This window comes from Carica papaya, unplaced genomic scaffold (genome assembly GCF_054855325.1).
Source record: "Carica papaya isolate Zhongbai unplaced genomic scaffold, ASM5485532v1 h2tg000051l, whole genome shotgun sequence".
Lineage (NCBI taxonomy): Eukaryota > Viridiplantae > Streptophyta > Magnoliopsida > Brassicales > Caricaceae > Carica > Carica papaya.
The window spans coordinates 52,472-71,075 of NW_028277160.1; the positions used below are offsets into that span (position 1 = coordinate 52,472).

General features: G+C 37.0%; 2 protein-coding genes and 1 pseudogene across 3 annotated transcripts; 1 reads left to right on the top strand and 2 right to left on the bottom strand.

Annotated features, from left to right (window-relative positions):
- The first annotated feature begins 3,130 nt into the window (after nucleotides 1-3,130).
- Nucleotides 3,131-11,245, top strand: LOC148239647 (large ribosomal subunit protein eL31-like; annotated as a pseudogene). Its single transcript, XR_015816685.1, has 3 exons — nucleotides 3,131-3,287; nucleotides 4,496-4,609; nucleotides 10,755-11,245. The product of XR_015816685.1 is annotated as a large ribosomal subunit protein eL31-like (transcript).
- A 546-nt stretch (nucleotides 11,246-11,791) lies between these two features.
- On the bottom strand, nucleotides 11,792-16,170 carry LOC148239648 (uncharacterized). Its single transcript, XM_088212248.1, has 7 exons — nucleotides 15,914-16,170; nucleotides 15,726-15,787; nucleotides 15,540-15,623; nucleotides 14,965-15,019; nucleotides 12,815-12,950; nucleotides 12,271-12,321; nucleotides 11,792-12,184 (listed from the first exon to the last, which is right to left on the bottom strand). The coding sequence occupies exons 1-7, from the start codon at nucleotides 16,008-16,010 to the stop codon at nucleotides 12,085-12,087; spliced, it is 585 nt and encodes a 194-aa protein (XP_088068374.1). The 5' UTR covers nucleotides 16,011-16,170; the 3' UTR covers nucleotides 11,792-12,084.
- A 568-nt stretch (nucleotides 16,171-16,738) lies between these two features.
- Nucleotides 16,739-18,588, bottom strand: LOC148239649 (asparagine--tRNA ligase, cytoplasmic 1-like). Its single transcript, XM_088212250.1, has 5 exons — nucleotides 18,408-18,588; nucleotides 17,679-17,935; nucleotides 17,471-17,600; nucleotides 17,329-17,387; nucleotides 16,739-17,193 (listed from the first exon to the last, which is right to left on the bottom strand). Exons 1-5 carry the CDS (start codon nucleotides 18,441-18,443, stop codon nucleotides 17,010-17,012), a joined length of 666 nt encoding a protein of 221 aa, XP_088068376.1. The 5' UTR covers nucleotides 18,444-18,588; the 3' UTR covers nucleotides 16,739-17,009.
- Nucleotides 18,589-18,604: the final 16 nt, after the last annotated feature.

Here is an 18,604-nt window from a genome sequence, read left to right on the forward strand (position 1 = left end):
CATTGTCTTCTCCTGTCTAATACTGGCTGACTATCCTGAATTCGACTTAACCATTTTGTTTTCCCGTGCACAATGCTGGTTAGTGTTTTGTAATTTCAAACTTTTGTTTTATAAGTCTTTCTCCTTGACAAACGAGCTATATGTTTTTTATTACTCATATATCTGATGCAATATGCAAGTTGAAGAGCGTCTTGAAGGAAAGCTAATTTTGTTCGGAGACCCAATTTTCATGTAATTGTTCCTTGTATGCAAGCAAACTGCTCTGCTTCCTCCATCAAGGGCAGCATATGTGTAACCCTGGCTTTTAAGGGATTAGTCAATGGAAGAAATCAGAAGTTTGTTACTCATTTTCATATTAAAAAACTTGAAGACATCACTGGCTTTCAACGGCATTCTGTTGCATCTACATTTTGAGTCAGAACTTGTATTACATTTGTTTAAAGTTCGCAATCCTATTAATTCTTTTACCATATTTTCATTCTTATAAATTTTTGTAAAACTATTAGTTTCTAATGTATTTTGACTTTAATTCTTAGGGATCGAATTCAGAATATTTTCTATATAGATTCATAAGTTGAACCAGTAACTAGTGGTTCCAACATCAAAAGTAATTTTTGGGCTTGGATGCAGGTTTAGGACTTAGACTTGAACTTAGGCTCGGACCTTGTTCTCTGGCCCTTACTTGGGCCTTAGGTTTGGGCCCAACTCTTGGGCTTTGAACCGGGCCTCAAACTTTGGGCTTGAACTCGCGAGTTTAGACCTTGGGCTCGGAGCTAGGTTCACAAGTTGGGCCCCAAGTGGTTGGAACCAAGCCTTGGGCATTGGGCCTTAGTCATTAGGCCTCGAGCGACCCTATGTCCTTGGGCCTCGGGCCAGGCCTTAGGCTCATACGCGAACTTGGACTTGGGCTTGAGTCGGGCCTGACCTCGAACCCGGACATCAACATTGGGCTCAGACCCGGGCTAAGGCCTTGGGCTCGAAACTGAGCCTCGGGCGAGCCTTGTCCTTGGGCCTCGGGTCAAGTTTTGGGCTTCGACACGGACCCGAGCTTGCCTCGTGCCAGACACGATCTTGGACTTGGGTCTTAGGCTCAGACTTGGGCTAGGACCTTGGTCTCGGACCTGGTTTTAGAACTTGGGCTCGGACTCGAGCTTGGGCCATAGGCTTGGACCCGGACTCAGTCCTTGGGCTCAGAATCGGGCATGGGCCTTGTGTTTATACACAGACTCGGGCCATGGGTGCGAGCCTAGTCTAGAGAATTGGGCTCGGACTTGGGCTCAGGCCTTGTTCTCCAGCCCGTTACTTGGGCCTTAGGTTCGGAACATGCTTCAGCACTTGGGCTAGGACCTAGGTTCAGGCCAGGGGCTTATAGCCAAGCTCAGGCTTTTGGCTTGGACCCGAGCTCAGGCCTTGGGCACGAGCCTTGGGCTTGGAATCGGGCCTTGGTTAAGCCTTGAGTATGCCTTGGGCTCATACTTGGGCTTGAATCGCGCTCAGACCAAGACCTCGACCTTGGGCTCGAAACTAGGCCAGGGCCTTAGTCTTGGACCCGATCTTGTGCCTTCAGCTCAAACTTGGTCTCGGACCTAGGCTTGGGCCTTTGGCCTCGGCCTTGTCTCGGACTTAGGCTCGAGCCTTCGTCTTGAAACTGGTCCTCAGGAATCAGGCCAGGACTTGTGGTTAGACATAGACTCGAGCTTGAGTTGGGCTCGGGCTTTGTCCTGATTTCGAGCCTTAGGCTCAGACCTGGGTTAGGGCCTTGATCTCGTATCCAATTTTAGGCATTGGGCTTAGACCCAAGCTCAGGCCTTGGGCTCCAACTCAGGCTCGAGGCGAGTCTCAAGCCTTGTTCTTTATCCCATTACTTGGGCAGTAGGTGGCTTAGGCTCGAAACTGAGCCTCAGTACTTGAGGATTGACTCGGGTTTAGGTATGGGGCTTGGCGTAAGGCTCAAGTTTTGTGCTCGGAGCTTGTACTTAGGTGTTAGACTCAGAATCAGGCCTTGGCCATCGGACGTCGAGCGAGCCTTGATCCTTGGGCCTCGGGCAAGGCCTTGGGGTTGTACTCAGATCCAGGCTTGAGTCAGGTCCAGTATCGGACCTGAACCCCAGCCTTGGGCTCGGACTCGGGCTAGGGCCTTGCTCTCAGACCTAGTCTAGTGCCTTGGGTTCGGAGTAGGAATCAAACCTTAGGCTTGGACCTAGGCTCAGTCCTTGGGCTCAGACTTAGGCTCGAATCTTGGGGCTCTTTTTTGTCTCATACCGGACGAGGTAATGAGATTTGGTAATTTAGCACTCATACTGGACGGGGTATGGGGACGATCTATTTAATCCTCATACCGGACATGGTATTGAGGTTTAGTAATTTGGCGTTCATACCAGATGGGGTATGGAGACGGTCTGCTAATTGAGAATATTAAAGAAAAAGGTTCATGCGTACTGAGGACATATCTCTGGACCCCCATGGATACTATTAGGCTGATGAAAATGGGCAGTTGTTGTTTTGATTAATTGAATATAAAATATTAATATGCGCATGTTACCGATTGCATATGAAATCATGATAAGTGTTATGTTATTATTTTTATAGGTTGTTTTAGTAAATCTCACTACAGTAAGTGGACAGTAAATTATTTTTATTGTTAATAAATGAATTTGCTTAATTAAGTGATCTATTAATTGTCTTAATTTTTTTACCAACTTTTATTTCTGTATCGGTGAGTAGCGTGATATTCTTACTGAGCTATTATTCAGAGCCCGATCCACAAGGGACTTGCGAGTAGAATACTAATCTTATTTATTTTGCATTTATTTTCTTATTTTTTGTATTTCTTTCAAAAGATTAATTTTTGTAACACTATTCGGTATTTTAAGTTATTGTGTAAGAAATGTAAATCTTAATTATTTATTCCGCTTTCGCGCTTAGTTTATAATTTATTTTATTTTTTGGTATTTCTGGGATTGTTACAACTGTATTATATAAAATTTTTAAAAAGACAATAGAAATTTTATAAAATATAATAATAGCTTTTTAAAATATTTTTTATGTAAATTTTCACTAACAATTTTAATACGTCCTTTCTGTAGCATTTATTATTTTAAGCCCAAAATGTAAATTCCATCGTGCTAAATCCAAGTCGTGCCAAAGGAAAAAAAAAAAACCCCCTATCAACTTTTTCTTTCTTGAACCTTAATTAGACCAACCATTTTACCCCTTCGCACCGCATCATAAAACCCTAGAGAACTTTCATCTTCTTCCCTCATCCTGCTACGGTGGTAGCTGCAAGGGTAAACTCCTCTGGATCTTTTCCTTGCTTTCATTTTCTTCGGTGTTTGTTTGATTCAGTGTTTTCAATAAAATAGTCATACTTCTTGCAATTTTTTTCTTTACATTCATGTCTTATGTGTTTCCTTATCATTTGCATGGATTTGAGAACGATTTCTTGATTTGGGAAAAATCTGCTTTCTTCTTCATTTTACTGATGTTTAATGGTTTTTTGTTCATCTTCTTTTTCATAAGGTTGACGATCTCATTAATGTGGCTTTTTTTATCTTCTTTGTCTTTTCTCTGTCTGTCCCTTTGTTTACTCGGGTTTAACATGGATTTTTTTGAATCTTCTCTGTCTTCCCTTTCTCTGTCTGTCTGTATTTACTCAAATTATGTTATTCAGATCTATGTGTTCTGGTGTATAAAATATTGGTCTGTGATTTTTTTTGTCTTCTCAAACTTCCTTTGCTGTGTATTGACAATGGTTATCATGATTGATGTCTTACTACTGGTGCATGTTACTGTTTTTTTTTCCGAGCATGCAATCAATTACTTTTTTTTTTATCTTAAAGTATCAGCAAGTAGTATGATTTTAAGTAATGAAAGCTGGTGTAGATGTATTTTTTTTATTGCTTATTTTCATACTGGAATTCTTTTGGTGCTTCTTAATCTGACAGAAATGGAATTCATCTACTTTTTAGATTATATTGCATAAAATTTGATTGTAGTTTCTTCTTTCCTGTTTATTCCCTTATCATGTATGCCTTTTGCCTCCAAATCTTGTTCTCTTTGTATTTCTAAACTTGTGGTATTTTAAGTTAGATTGGATCTTACAGCAAGAAGATTTTGTTGGAAAAGACTTTATTCTCCTTGAATAGTAGGAATTCCATTTGTTTTGTGTTCTGACCTCATGAAATCCCCTTCCCCTTTTGGCAATTTATGATCTTTTTCTTGTTATAATTTGGCCATTGGTACAATTCAGTTTCTCTTGGATATCCATGGGCCCTAAAAGCAAATAGTCAGGACACTCTTCTGGAGGCCCAAATCAAAATTTTGATAACAGAGTGGGAGTATATATTCCTGTTTTTTTTTTCTTTATTCATTTCTTAGTAGACTAGTTTGTATCTTTAGTTTCTGACCCCATCTTGATTGAGTATTTGTGGTGACCTGTTGGAAGAGTGTGTTTGTTACGTCTAATTGTCACTGATATGGGGGTCGCTTTGTGCAGGTATAATTGAAGAGGCAGACTGATTATGAAAATGGTGGACAGGGCAAAAGGAAGAAAGGAAGAAGTGGTTACCCGGGAGTACACAATCAACCTCCACAAGAGACTGCATGGATGGTAACCCATATTTTCCTGCCTCTTTTGTTATTGCTTATACTTGCGTTCCATTTGTACAGCTTGTTTGTTCTTTCAATTGAATTTAGATCTGTTATCTTATCAACATATGGTCTTGATGCACACTTGTCTTTGTTTTTCCAGTTTATTTTCACTTTTGAGAAATTTAGTAGGTCAAAACTTGTGGTATATGTGTTTTTTCTTTAAATTTTTAATTTTGATGCAAGTTGTTTTAGTCTAAATGATTGTGGAAGTTTTTATAGTCTAGGTCGAACCTTAGATTAAGTGGTTAAAATTTTCTGAATGTTGTTGGACTTTGCTTGTTGAAGCTTACTCTGTCCAGGGATCAATATTTTGACCATTATATTAGTGATGACAATTGCGTGGTCCATCACTTAATAGATGGTAGTAGGTAATCCACTGAAAATTACATAATTTGCTGATGTAGAAAATAAAATAATTAGAAGAATAAATTAGGATTAAAAATGGTTATTTGCAATTGTTATATGCTGTAAATGGAGGGAATCACCAATAAATTTGTTCCAATAAGTTTCTCCTTGGAAACAGAATTTTATTAGGTTTTTTTCAGAATTTGTTAGGTTGTTAGGAGTAGTAGACTTGTATATATATGTGTAAATCATTCATCAAAAAGAGAAGAAGTAGAAGAATATTTTTCTCTCAATTTTCTTCATGGTATCAGAGCCATACTTGATCCAAGAAGAAATCAAACCCTACTGAGTCGTAATAAAAAATGGCCTCGGGTGAGCTTCCATCCTCTCCACCAGAAGTTTTCTATGGTTCTTATCATCACACAACAACAATCAGAGTTGTGAGTGAACTACCATCATCCTGTATCACAGGACATAAACTCGATGGCAGCAACTTCCTTCAATGGTTGTCGTTTGTCCGTCTCTTCATCCGCAGAAGGGGGCATTATGGGCACCTCACTGACGAGCTCATGCCTCCTCTAGTGTCCGATGCAAATGCACAAACCTGGGAGATCGAAGACAGTATGGTCATGTCCTGGTTCATTACCTCAATGACTCCTGAAATCGGAGATAATTTTTTTTTCTACGAAACTGCTCACGAAATCTAGAAGGCAGCACAAGAACTCTACTCTAGTAAGCAAAATACCTCTGCAATATTCGAAATCGAGTCAACTTTTCATGACCTTCGGCAAGGAGAACTCAATGTCATCCAGTATTACAGTATCGGTCAAAGTTGGCAGCAGATGGACGCCTTCGAGGAGCGTCACTGGAACTACCTCGAGGACACAAAAAACTTGAAAGCTTTTGTGGAAGAAAAACGGGTCTTCAAATTCCTACTAGGGCTAAACAAAAATATCGACGCGATTCAGGGACATGTTCTGAGCACCAAGCCTTTGCCGAGTCTTCGAGAAGTGTTTTCTGAGGTTCGACACAAGGAGAGTCGTCGGAAGATCATGATGAGAGAGAATGACCAACCTCACCCGACTGAAAATTCTTAAGCTCTCACAACCGGAGCGATTGACAGTCGAACGAAGAAGACAAGGCCCTGGTGCGACCACTGTCGGAAGCTAGGGCACACTCGGGAACGTTGCTTGAAGCTTCACGGCAAGCCAAGTGACTGGAAACCACCTTCGGGTAAGTGGAAAATGTCAAAAGCAGAGACCTCCAGCAAGCTTCGAGGAAATCACGTGATGGCTGAGGAAGTAATTTCTGATGAGATGGGAAAAGACCCATTTACCCCTGAACAATTGGAAGCCCTCCAACAAATCTTGTCCAAAAAATCTCACCTGGTCAGTGCCTCTGTGGCACACAAAGGTAATATTCATGGCTTATCTGTTCTTTCAGAAAAATGACAGGTGTGGGTGGTAGACTCTGGAGCATCTGATCATATGAGTGGCGATTTCTCAACGTTCCAAAATTACAAAAGATGTGAAGAAAATATTTCAATCAGAATTGTAGATAGTTCTCACTCAAAAGTGGCATGAATGAGCTTTGTAAATTTGTCTCCAAAGTTGACTCTTTGTTCAGTTCTCTATGTTCCAAATTTGGATTGTAATTTGTTGTTTGTTAGCAAGCTATGTGAAGATTGAAATGTGCTGTGAAATTTGTTTCTAATATGTATAATTTTCAGGATTTGGACTCGGGGAGGACAATTGCAATGCTAGGATGAGCTCGAGATTATATTTGCTTCAAGTCAACATTTCTAAAAGACAAGCTCATAATTCAGTATGTGAAAATTCTGTTCCTATTTTCAAAAATAATGACCATAATATTATATTGTGGCACTATAAAGTAGGACATCCAAACTTCATGTACTTGAAAAAGATGTTCCTACTACTATTTAAAGGAAAAGATCTAGTTTCATTACAGTGTGAAATTTGTCAATTTTCTAAACATACTCGAAGTTCATTCCATAGTCTACTATATAAACCGTCTAAACCATTTGCATTAATTCACAATGATGATTGGGGCCCTTTCAGGGTTTCCAATGTTTCCGGAACTAGGTGGTTTATATCTTTTATTGGTGACCACACAAGAATTACTTGGGTATTTTTCATGAAGGAAAAATCTGAAATGAGATCCCTATTTAAAAAATTTTATACAATGATTCGAACCCAATTTCATGCTACCATCTAAGTATTGAAATCCGACAATGCTTGTGAATATTTTGAAAATACTCTTGAAAAATACTTTACTGAACATGATGTTATTCATCAAACCTCATGTGTTCATACTCCACAACAAAACGACATAGCCGAAAGAAAAAACAGACATATTCTTGAGATTGCCAGATCTCTCATGTTCACCACATATGTACCAAAATATATTTGGGGAGAGGCAGTCCTTTCAGCTACCTATTTGATTAATCGGATGCCCTCTTGCATCCTAAAGTTTCAATCATTATACACTATCCTCTCAAAAATTTTTCTTGGTTCTCACATCTTAAACACCTTGCTACTTAAAGTTTTTATTTGTTTAGCATATGTTCACATTCATAAAAATCTTCAAGTATTTTTGTTGGGTACTCAGCAAATCAAAAAGGATATAAATGTCTAGTTCCGGAAACCCGCCGATTTTATAATACTATGGACGTCACCTTTTTTTAGAATCAACTGTTTTATCCTACCACTGATATTCAGGGAGAGACATTTACTCAGGAATATTAGTTGTGGGATGTGAGTGTACCACCTCTCTACCCACAAAATCCTTCACCAAACAAACTTTCCCTGGAGATTGAACCTGAAACTTCATAGAAGAAATCAGAACCAAAACCAGTTATAGAAAGCACATTACCTGCGACGAGTGAGCTACGTATATATAGAAGAAGAAACAAAGGAAAAACACCCGAATCATCCAAGCACTACCATGAATCCACCACTGATCCAGGTAACGTAATCTCTGTACCAACTCTTAATTCCGTTGATTCTGATATTCTTATTGCCTTGAGGTAGGGTACTCGAACATACACCAAACATCCTATACAGGACTATGTTTCATTGAACAAATTATCCTAGAAACATCATGCTTTTGTGTACAGGATAGACAACAGCTCACCTGAACCCAGAACAATACATAAGGCCTTGAAATTCCAGAATGGAAGTTAGGTGTCGTAGATGAGATCAATGCACTTGAAAAGAATGAGACATGGGAACTAACTGATCTTCCTCCAGAAAAGCGTCAAGTGAGATGCAAATGAGTTTTTACAACCAAGTATAATCCAGATGGGAGTGTGAACAGGCTTAAGGCCCGACTGGTAGCCAAAGGCTATACACAATCATATGGCGTAGATTATTAGAAGACGTTTGCACCAGTTGCCGAGCACAATACTATTCGGGTACTCCTCTCACTTGCATCTAACTTTGACTGGCCACTGTGTCAATTAGATGTAAAGAATGCATTTCTTAATAGTGATTTGGAAGAAGAGGTGTATATGAATATACCACAGGGGTTTAAATTAACTGACAACTCTCAGAAAGTGTATAAATTGAAGAAATCACTTTATGGCCTAAAACAATCTCCATGGGTATGGTTTGACAGATTCACACGAGCTGTAAAATATAAAAGATATGAATAATGTCAATCCGACCATACATTGTTCGTCAAACATTGCATATCAGGTAAGAAACCTATTTTGATTGTATATGTTGATGATATCATTCTTATAGGAGATCACCTTGAGGAGATTCAGAAACTTAAAGAATTTTTTGCCAAAGAATTTGAAATAAAAGATTTTGGAGTACTTAAGTACTTCCTTGGTATGGAAATGGCTAGATCAAAAAAGAGAATTTCAGTTTCTCAACGAAAGTACATTTTAGATCTCCTAAAAGAGACTAGGATGCTAGGAAGCAAGCCTGCTGACATCCCTATGGATTCAGTTATCAAACTTGGATCCAGAATCAATGATAAAATGGTTGACAAATGGAGATACCAGAGACTTGTTGGAAATTTATTTACTTGCCTCACACAAGACAAGACATCAGTTTTGCAGTAAGTATAGTAAGTCAGTTCATGCATCAGCTAACTGAAAATCACATGAGTGCTGTGTATTGAATTATGAGGTATCTCAAAAAAACTCCATGACAGGGTTTATTCTTTCAGAAGACAGATAGAAGGGGTGTTGAAATTTACACGGATGCAGATTGGACAGGTTCTACAAATGACAGCAGATCTACATTAAGATATTATACCTATGTTTGGGGTAACCTGGTTACCTGGAGAAGTAAGAAATAGTCTGTTGTGTCTCGCAGCAGTGCAGAATCTGAATTTAGAGCGCTTGCTTATGGTATTTGTGAAGGTGTATAGTTGAAGAGAATACTGGAAGAATTAAAAGTTCTCAACAATATGCCTATGAAAGTACGGTGTGACAATCAATCAACAATTAGTATGGCCAAAAATTCAGTACATCATGATAGAACTAAATATGTGGAGATTGATCGTCATTTCATTAGAGAAAAATTGGAAGATGGGACTATAACTCTGATGCATATTCCAACCAATCAATAGATCGCAGATATTTTAATTAAAACTCTTCCCAAGAGAACCTTTGATAACATAATATCCAATTTAGGTTTACTCAACATATACGTAAATTAAATTGAGGGAGAGTGTAGAAAATAAAATAATTAGAAGAATAAATTAGGATTAAAAATGATTATTTACAACTGTTATCTACTCTAAATAGAGGAAATCACCAACAAATTTTTTCCAACAAATTTCTCATTGGAAACAGAATTTGTTAGGTTTTCTCTAGAATTTGTTAGGTTGTTAGGAGTAGTAGACTTGTATCTATATGAGTAAATCATTCATCAAAAAGAGAAGAAGTAGAAGAATATTTTTCTCTCAATTTTCTTCAGGTACTGTATGTGTAAAGTGTAAATTGTTATTTGATGGTCATAAATGTTAGGTTATCATGGTCTTAATGAATAAATTCCTCATTCTTGCAGACTATAACAGAGGTCTATACTAAAATTCTATGGGTGTGCATTTTACAACAGGTTGTGTTGGTTTTTTGCTAGTGCAATTTTTTTGAACATTACCTGTTGATTTTGTTGGTGGATATGGAAGTGCCAAATACTTACAAGATATCTTCATCTTGGGATTAATTGCCTTAATCCATACAACATTTAAACTTTGAAGCATATCATTCTCTCTCTATTTTGTGCATCTTTTCTATCTGATGCTTTTAACAATTACGAGCAATCTTTTTGGATTGTTTATTTGGATATCAGAAGCACGCACCCGATTTTTTCTTGTCGGCGTTTTCCGCTAATTTGGCTGGTATTGATCCAGTAGTTGCTTGTATAGATAAATAAGGCAATTCTCATTCTTTATGTTTTACTAGTGTGTTGTGATAGTACCAGTGTTATGGATGCCTGTGATTTTTCTATGATAGTGTTGTTCTTGCTTGGAGCCCATTTCCTAGGTCTACTTTATATAGGTTCTTTAATTGTGTGCAACATGGTTTCTGTTCTTAAGCTTGATAAATTACATTGAATTGACTTTTTTACTAGAACATTGATTTTAAACATGATTCCCATTTGTTCTTAAATTTGTTAAGTTACAGAGATTCCACCATTCAACTATAATTTATTTGATTGTGCAATGTGAAGGATAAGGAAAGGTTTTACCTTCTTAATATTGTCTTGTAATTCTAAATGCAGTACGTTCAAGAAGAAGGCTCCTAAGGCCATCAAGGAGATAAAAAAGTTTGCACAAAAAGCTATGGGGACAAATGACGTCAGAGTGGATGTCAAGTTGAACAAACATATCTGGAGCAGAGGGATCCGAAGTGTGCCTAGGAGGATTCGGGTTCGGATTGCTCGAAGAAGAAATGATGATGAAGATTCCAAGGAAGAGCTTTACTCTCTTGTCACAGTTTCAGAGATTCCACCAGAAGGATTGAAAGGGTCTAGGGACCAAGGTCATTGAAGAAGATGAGTGATCTATAACTGTTAAACTGATCCTGTACTTCATAGCCAAGAAACAAGTTTGAATTAGAGTTTTGGTGAGAGTTCTATGGAAAACCTTTTACTTAATTTATCACATTTTGGCATTTTCGTTCTTGTTGTAGTGAACTGCTGTTTTTGGGACCTTTCCCCTGTCATGACTTATTTTGACAAGGATGAATGGCATTTTGTTTTCTGCTGCACAATGCTGGTTAGTGTTTTGTAATTTCACCCTTATGTTTCATGTCTCTCCTTGATTAGCCAGCAATATGTTTTTTGACGGCGGACCCCTGTCTCCAGTTTTGTTCGTAAGCCCAACTTTGATGTAATTGTTCTTGATGCAATTAGAAAATTGTATCTAACCATGCAAGATCATTGAAGCTCATATTTCAAGTTTTGATAATAACTGAAGGTTACAGCCTTAGAAATTGCTCTAGGAAATTGATAAGGAAAAAAATAAGAAGCAAAACAGAAGCTTGAGATTTCTTGGTCAGCAGCACGAGTAAGAAATTTACACATTTTCATATTCAAAAACTTGTTCATAAATTGAATTTGAGGGTATTCACCCAAATATAAATTGGTTTTTAAGGCGAACTTGTATTACATTTGTTTGATATTCTCATTCCTGCAAGACACTCTCCTTCGCATTAATTTTTTAAGACGTTTGTTGTGACACATTTTTGTCAAACTATTACTTAGACTTTAATACGAAAGGGATCCAATTCAGGATATCTACGATTCAGGAACATCAATTAGGCCAGTAACTACTGATTCAAATATCCAAAGAAATGCAATGAATGTTGCCAATCAAAACTATACACATTAAGCTGTTGAACAGACTGATAAAACAGCAACCAGAACAAAAAAAAGCCCATTTATAATCTTTATAAATCCGTGCTTCTACACTAAAAAGGAGATTCTATATATTCAAACCCACGTTGGTAGCTAGCCTCTAATCCTATTTCTAAAGAACCCGGGTAAGCAAACTCTGAACTGTGAAACGCTTCCTCTACTAATAGTATCTCCAGACAGCAGACTCCAAAAACTAGCTGGCTTTATAAGAATACATATAGCCTCGAAGTTTTCTTACTTCTTCAGATGATTCAACAAGTAAATGGTTTACATAGAGACACATCCCAGCTCCGCTGCAATTTCACAAATGAGCTAAAGATTGTAACTGGTTTTAACAGGAGTTTCAGCGACAAAGTAAAAAAATTTAAATAGAACATACCTAACAGGTCCAAACGGAAGCCAGATGACATCCCAGTGAAATTTTGGCATGCTAGCACATGGGAATCAATCATCATAAGACAAGCAGATTAGAACTTGCAGCAGGACGAACTATAAATTGTACAGGCACAAGCAGAAGACAAGCAAGATAAACTGTACAAACTAACTGACGCAAGAGAATCTAAGGCATGGTGCAAGATATTGGAATATTGACTTGCTAATTGAATGACATCATGTTACAATAGGATTTACAGAGTAATTAGCACTAATTACGACACTGAGTGGTAAATAAGAATACATTTGCCAGTATGAGTGAATTTAATTGTTTAATTAGTTACTAATGATTACAGAGGGAAAATAGCGCCCTAGATTCGGACATACGAAAACCCAAATCTTTGTTAATATTGGTGAAAGAGATACCATATAAGACTATACCAACCTATTTTTGTCTGATCAAAATTTTATTAACAATATTAATGCACGTACAAAGTTGTAAAACCAAACAAAAAAACATTGAAAGATTGAACTTCGATATGTTGACGTACCTCAGCATATAATACAACCAAAAAACTGTCAGAGCAAGGCCAACTGAGCATGAGTACCAAATCCATCGTGCATGATCATTTGAATTATTAAGTAGACCAGTGATAGCCAAGGAGCACGCCAGAACAGCAACCCAATCTGCTAATGAAACAAGCATTAAACTTTTTTACTTCTTCTTTTCTTTTGTTAGGTTGGGGGAGAAGAGAGAAGACAACAGCAAAAACAAACAAAACAGAAACATCTTAGAGGTGATTTTCAAATGCAAGCAGATAGGTGTAAGAATAATAATATTATTCCAGAGACTAGCACTATATGCATAATTTAGCAGTACCAGGACAAATCATGACTTTCTATCTGCAGTTACATAGCAAGGCATTTTTAATCAATAAATCAATCGACCAACAGTTTTTCAATTTTTGAATGATTAGAGTCAAACTCTGTGAAAGAGAGATAGACATACCATATTATTTGCAAAAGAAAATTTCTTCTACTGTCAAGAGAACGATCTTCTTGTTTTAACTAACATACGGTCAAGTTATTTCAGTTGACCATAACATAGAGAATAACTAGTGAACCGCTCTAGATCTGTTAATTTCAAGACAATGATTGTATTTTCAGGTTTAGTCAATGAAAAATATAATAGCCATACAGAATTTCAAGAATATTTATATAATAACATAGAAAAAAACCGTGTTTGACATGCAAGATTATTTGTTTTCAAAATTTATGGAGCATTTTGTGCTGTCATTCAGGCACGAGTAGCAATTTGCCTCTTGGTTATAGCCCATGTATGTGCATTAATATGGGGTCAACGTTTTTGTGAATGGCACTAAATTCAGTGTAGGCAATGCATACAGAGTCCAGTTCTGGTTTTGATCACTGCAGCATGGGTAAACTTTCAAGAGAAATCTGCCCCAAATTTTCTTCATTGTATGGCATAAAGAAGCAAGGATCAGGAATTGTTCAGAGGGGTGCAGTGACGTTCTTCTTGGAATGTCCTCACCCAGAACCTCAATGATTGGGACTTGAAGATTGGATTAGTCTTAGGCGCTGCTTGAGTGAGCCAATAGGCAGCCTCTGGTAAAGGACATGCCTGAATGGAAATTTGACAAGAAGGATAAGTTTTTTGTGAAAACCTAAAATATACACAATTTGTAAGACCAGACTATGGATTGTTCTTGTATTGCTTTTCTTATGTAGGTGGTTATGTGGGTGAGGATCCTCAATTTAGACAACCTGGTTAGGAGAGGCTGTATTGCAGTTAATTGCTGGTTTTTATACTTGAAATGTGTGGAAGTCCCCGAGTCATCTTCTCTTCTTATTATGGAAAAGAAGACTAGAATTCTGCTCTCAATCTTCTTAACCTGTTGTGAGCAATCTGGGAGGATGTTAAGAGAGAAATTTGGCTTGGAACGTTATTAATGCGACAAAGTCCAAAACGAAGATCATCTCACTCATTCCATTGATCATTTGCTGGGTTATCTAGAAGGAGAGAACATTAGTTTAGGATCTTTGATATTGTGCTCAAGAGGAAGTCCATCTTGATGGTGTTGATTTTATGATTTATTGAAATTCCTTATCCTTGAGACTGTCGTAAATATCTATTTCATTTTGTACTTGGTTGCACCCCCTTGCTACATCTTCTTTAAATATGGTTTTACTTTCCCTCTAAAAAAGTTCACAAATGGCTATTACTTGTGCACATGCACATATATTCTACTTGAGCACTCAAATTATTTTGCTGTTTCTGAAGCGACTGACATGAGTATTAATTTGAAAGGTTGTCATATATCAAAATCAACCATCTAGTAAAAAGCTAATCAAGACCAAGACAACAGAAGCAACCAATAATTCATTATTCAAAGTAACAGACAAAACTATATTCATTTGTTTAATTAATTCATTAAATTGATAGAACTAAATAATACACATAAAGATTTTCTGTCCCAGCATGGATCAGAGAAAGGTAATCATCCTCATGGAAGGGGGAGGGAAAGCTACATGGTGGGACAAAAAAACTTAAGAATGTACACTTACAGCAAGTAAACTGTGGTCTCAGTTATTAGCAAAGCTACAATAATCACAACATAAATATTAAACGTAAATCAGCTAATAGAGACTGCATATAAACCAGGACAAGTGTAAAGCAGACCTGCACATATGATCATCCATGAGCTGATCTCATCCATGAAGTAGGCATGAAACCGCTGTTAATCAGAAGAGAAAACCAGATATATTTCCTTAGAAAAGAAGGGCGATAAGTGCTAAAAAGAATTAGTAAAGCACCTTACATAGAATGTAAAGTATCTATAGAGTAGAAGCAGCACCAGAAACAATTAGTCATAGATTCAACTCAATATACATGAAAACAGCTCTTAGTCTGAGCCTCATCTGTGCTCGTAATCCCTCTGACTGTGGAAATCAGGAGAATTACACAAAACAGAACAGCATTTGCTCGTGTTCAGTTTGTAATTAAGTCTGCCAACTGCTTTAATGGCTACCAATCTTAAGATGCAATAAAACCCCAGAATGGAGTCAGATCAGATTTTTTTCTATCACTAATCCCTGTACTCCTATAGCACAGACACAATAACAACTCGAAAGAAACTTAATGAACATCGTCAGCGGAAAAAACCTACCATGCCGTGCTCAAAATCTATTGACAAATGGTTGTTGCATTCAACCAAGAAAGCAACAGTAGATAAATTAGCAACGCGAGATTCGTACCAGTTCCCATGGAGATGAAAATTGCTGAAAGATGGAGTAAACAAGAAATGCTGCGTAACAAAAGACAAGTGCTGCGAAAACGGTCTGCATGGAATCGATATTTATTTTATTTAAATAAAAAACAAAAAAGAAAAAGATATTATATATGGAAAATTACACACAAAAAAAAGAAAAAAACATATATACCCTCCATTGACGACTTTGCTGAGCTTGGGTCCTTTCCAGTGATCGAACAAACTCCTCTTGCTCTAAGAAAATAAATTGATGCGAAAATGGTGAGAAATGAGGTTTAGATCTGAATAAAAATAGGAGACATCAAGAAAAAAAGAATTAAAATTGATTAGCGGGCTTAAATTCGTCAAGAGAGAAGGGACCTTGACTGTCGATGGGACGAGAATCGTCATCATCTCGAGTTGGAAGAGAGAACTTGTCATCATGAGAATTCCGCCATTTTCTCGTCAGTTTCTTCATCGTGTTCAATCTCTGTCCTTGTGGATTCCTACTTTCTAAGTTAAAACACAACGGGAGAGAGGAGAGAAAGAGAAACGAGAGAACTCAGGTCCGCTCCCGTCAATTGAAACGAGTACGCGATAGCTCCAGCGACAGAAATGTCTTCGAAAACGAGAATCGGGACGTTGAAACGTCATCGTTTAGAACTATAATTAAGATTTCTATTCTGTTATTCTTGTTTTTCAGATTAATTTTTTTATACTCTTTTTCTTTTCGGATAAATTACTTATAATCTACATTTAATTATTACACACTGCGAACGAGTTTGAAATTACATATAATACTTAAATTAGTATACATCTTATGCCTCAGCAGTTAAATTACTATAACAACCTTACTCATTTATTTAAATATATCAAAATATAAAGAAATTATAAAAATAATAATAATAATTTACTAAGCAATATTAATTTAATAATAAATAATTTCTTTATTTAAAAACTTCAAAAATAATGAATTTAATTTTTTTCATTTAAAATAATTTTGTTAATAACAATTGCTAATTCATTTAATAACGTTTATATATTGTTCTGATTTAATAAATTATCAAGATTAGTATGATGGTTAACATCAAAATGGTAATTTTCAATAGAAGAATTTCTATAATTTGCCCTCTAATTTTTGTACAAAACTTGGAAACATCTGAATATATATAAATCAAACAAAACAAGACAATGAAAGAAAGAGGCTAGAAGGTAAAGGACCGGATCAGATTCATACAGAACAGCCAAGTCTGATCCAATGTTCTGCAATCAATCTTAGATCGATGAACAGTTGAATTTGAACTACTTCCAACACAACCAATATTCTACCAAATATAATTTCTTCATCCTTTCTAGCTTGGGTGATACTAGATAAACAGGAAATAAATATATCTCAAGAAAAACAGGGTATTGGCATGTGTAATAACAATTTAACTACCAAGAGATTCAACCTATAGATACGTCTAGGCAAAAGAAATCAAAGATCTGCTCTCCCTGGATATCTTGGGAATGGAATAACATCTCTGATGTTGTCAATGCCTGTGGCAAAAAGAATCATTCGCTCAAAACCAAGACCAAACCCGCTGTGTTTCACTGTTCCATATCGGCGCAGGTCAAGATACCACTCATAAGGCTCTAGAGGCAGTCCCATCTCCAAAATCCTGCAATGCATGCCCGTCAAATATGTTCTTATTACCACCAAATTTACAAATTGAATATCAAATAGCTTTTATTATTATGTGTGTAAATAATTACAAACACAATTCAACATGCATGCCTGATGCACTTTCTTATACCTTTCTCGAAGAACCTCGTATTGTTCTTCCCTTTGGCTGCCACCAATCAGTTCTCCCACCTGAAGTGTAACCAATTTTGTTTAGACTTACAAATAAGGCTATTGTATACAGCATTTAGAACGCAAAAAATATAATGACTTACCTTTGGTACAAGGATATCCATAGCAGCAACCGTCTTTTTATCATCATTGACCTTCATGTAGAAAGCTTTGATATCTTTTGGGTAGTTATAAACAATAACAGGCTTCTGAAATTTAACCTCTGTCAAATATCTGCATGAGAAAGCAAACCAAAGAATTCAGTAACCTCATTTCAAGCTTATGAACATATTATAACACGAGTTCATATACCTTTCATGCTCAGATGCTAAATCAATCCCCCATTCAACTTTGTTCTCAAACTTCTTACCACCTTTCACAGCATCCAGTAGCAGTTCCACTGCTTCCGTGTATGTTATACGTACAAATGGAGTTGAAGCAACCAGGTTTAAACGGTCAATGCAACCCTTGTCATAATTTTTGGCCATAAATTGCATATCATCAAGGCACTTATCAAGCAACCATTGACACATGTATTTCACATATGCCTCTGCACAGTTCATGTCATCCTACAGAATATATTCAAAATTTTTTTGTAAACATGTTAAAAAGTAGGAGTGGAGATACAATCTAACAGATGGCAATATTCACTAAATATATGTAGAAACTATGGCACAATCTGAGAGATGAGAATATTGGCTAACGGAGAAACACAGAGTGTTGCGTGCATAAATGGTCTGATTAATGGAAAATTATTCATGGATGCTCCATCCCAACTACCACACTCAATTTTATCAAAATCCAAACAGGGCACCAAATTCATTTGCAACTTCTAGATGTCAACAGAACTGAAATTCTCAGACTTCAATGACTTAAACAATGCCCAATGGGATATTCAATGTGGATGATGAGGATTCAGGATCAGTTAACAGTACATACAAACACATTAAATGCTGATATGAACACAACATGGAGACAAACTTCACTTTTGAATCGTAAAAATTTCATTCTGCATTGTCAAAAACACAAAAATAAACAAACCTGGATGTCAGCAAATGCTAGTTCAGGCTCCACCATCCAAAATTCTGCCAAATGCCTTGAAGTGTGAGAGTGTTCAGCACGGAAAGTAGGGCCAAAAGTATAGACACTGCTAAGAGCACAGGCATATGTTTCCACTTGTAGTTGCCCAGAAACTGTCAGGAATGCTTGACGGGCAAAGAAATCTTGTGAGTAATCAA

Bases quoted from the DNA above. Each gene is read 5' to 3' on its own strand.
- LOC148239648 (XM_088212248.1), bottom strand. From the start codon at position 16,010: ATGAAGAAACTGACGAGAAAATGGCGGAATTCTCATGATGACAAGTTC. The intron at 15,624-15,725 runs GTATATATGTTT...GATTCCATGCAG, and splicing joins AGCAAAGTCGTCAATGGAGG to ACCGTTTTCGCAGCACTTGT. The intron at 12,322-12,814 runs GTACGTCAACAT...CCCATGTGCTAG, and splicing joins TGGTTGTATTATATGCTGAG to CATGCCAAAATTTCACTGGG.
- LOC148239649 (XM_088212250.1), bottom strand. From the start codon at position 18,443: ATGGTGGAGCCTGAACTAGCATTTGCTGACATCCAG. The intron at 17,388-17,470 runs GTAAGTCATTAT...GTTACACTTCAG, and splicing joins TGGATATCCTTGTACCAAAG to GTGGGAGAACTGATTGGTGG. The intron at 17,194-17,328 runs GTATAAGAAAGT...CATGCATTGCAG, and splicing joins TACGAGGTTCTTCGAGAAAG to GATTTTGGAGATGGGACTGC.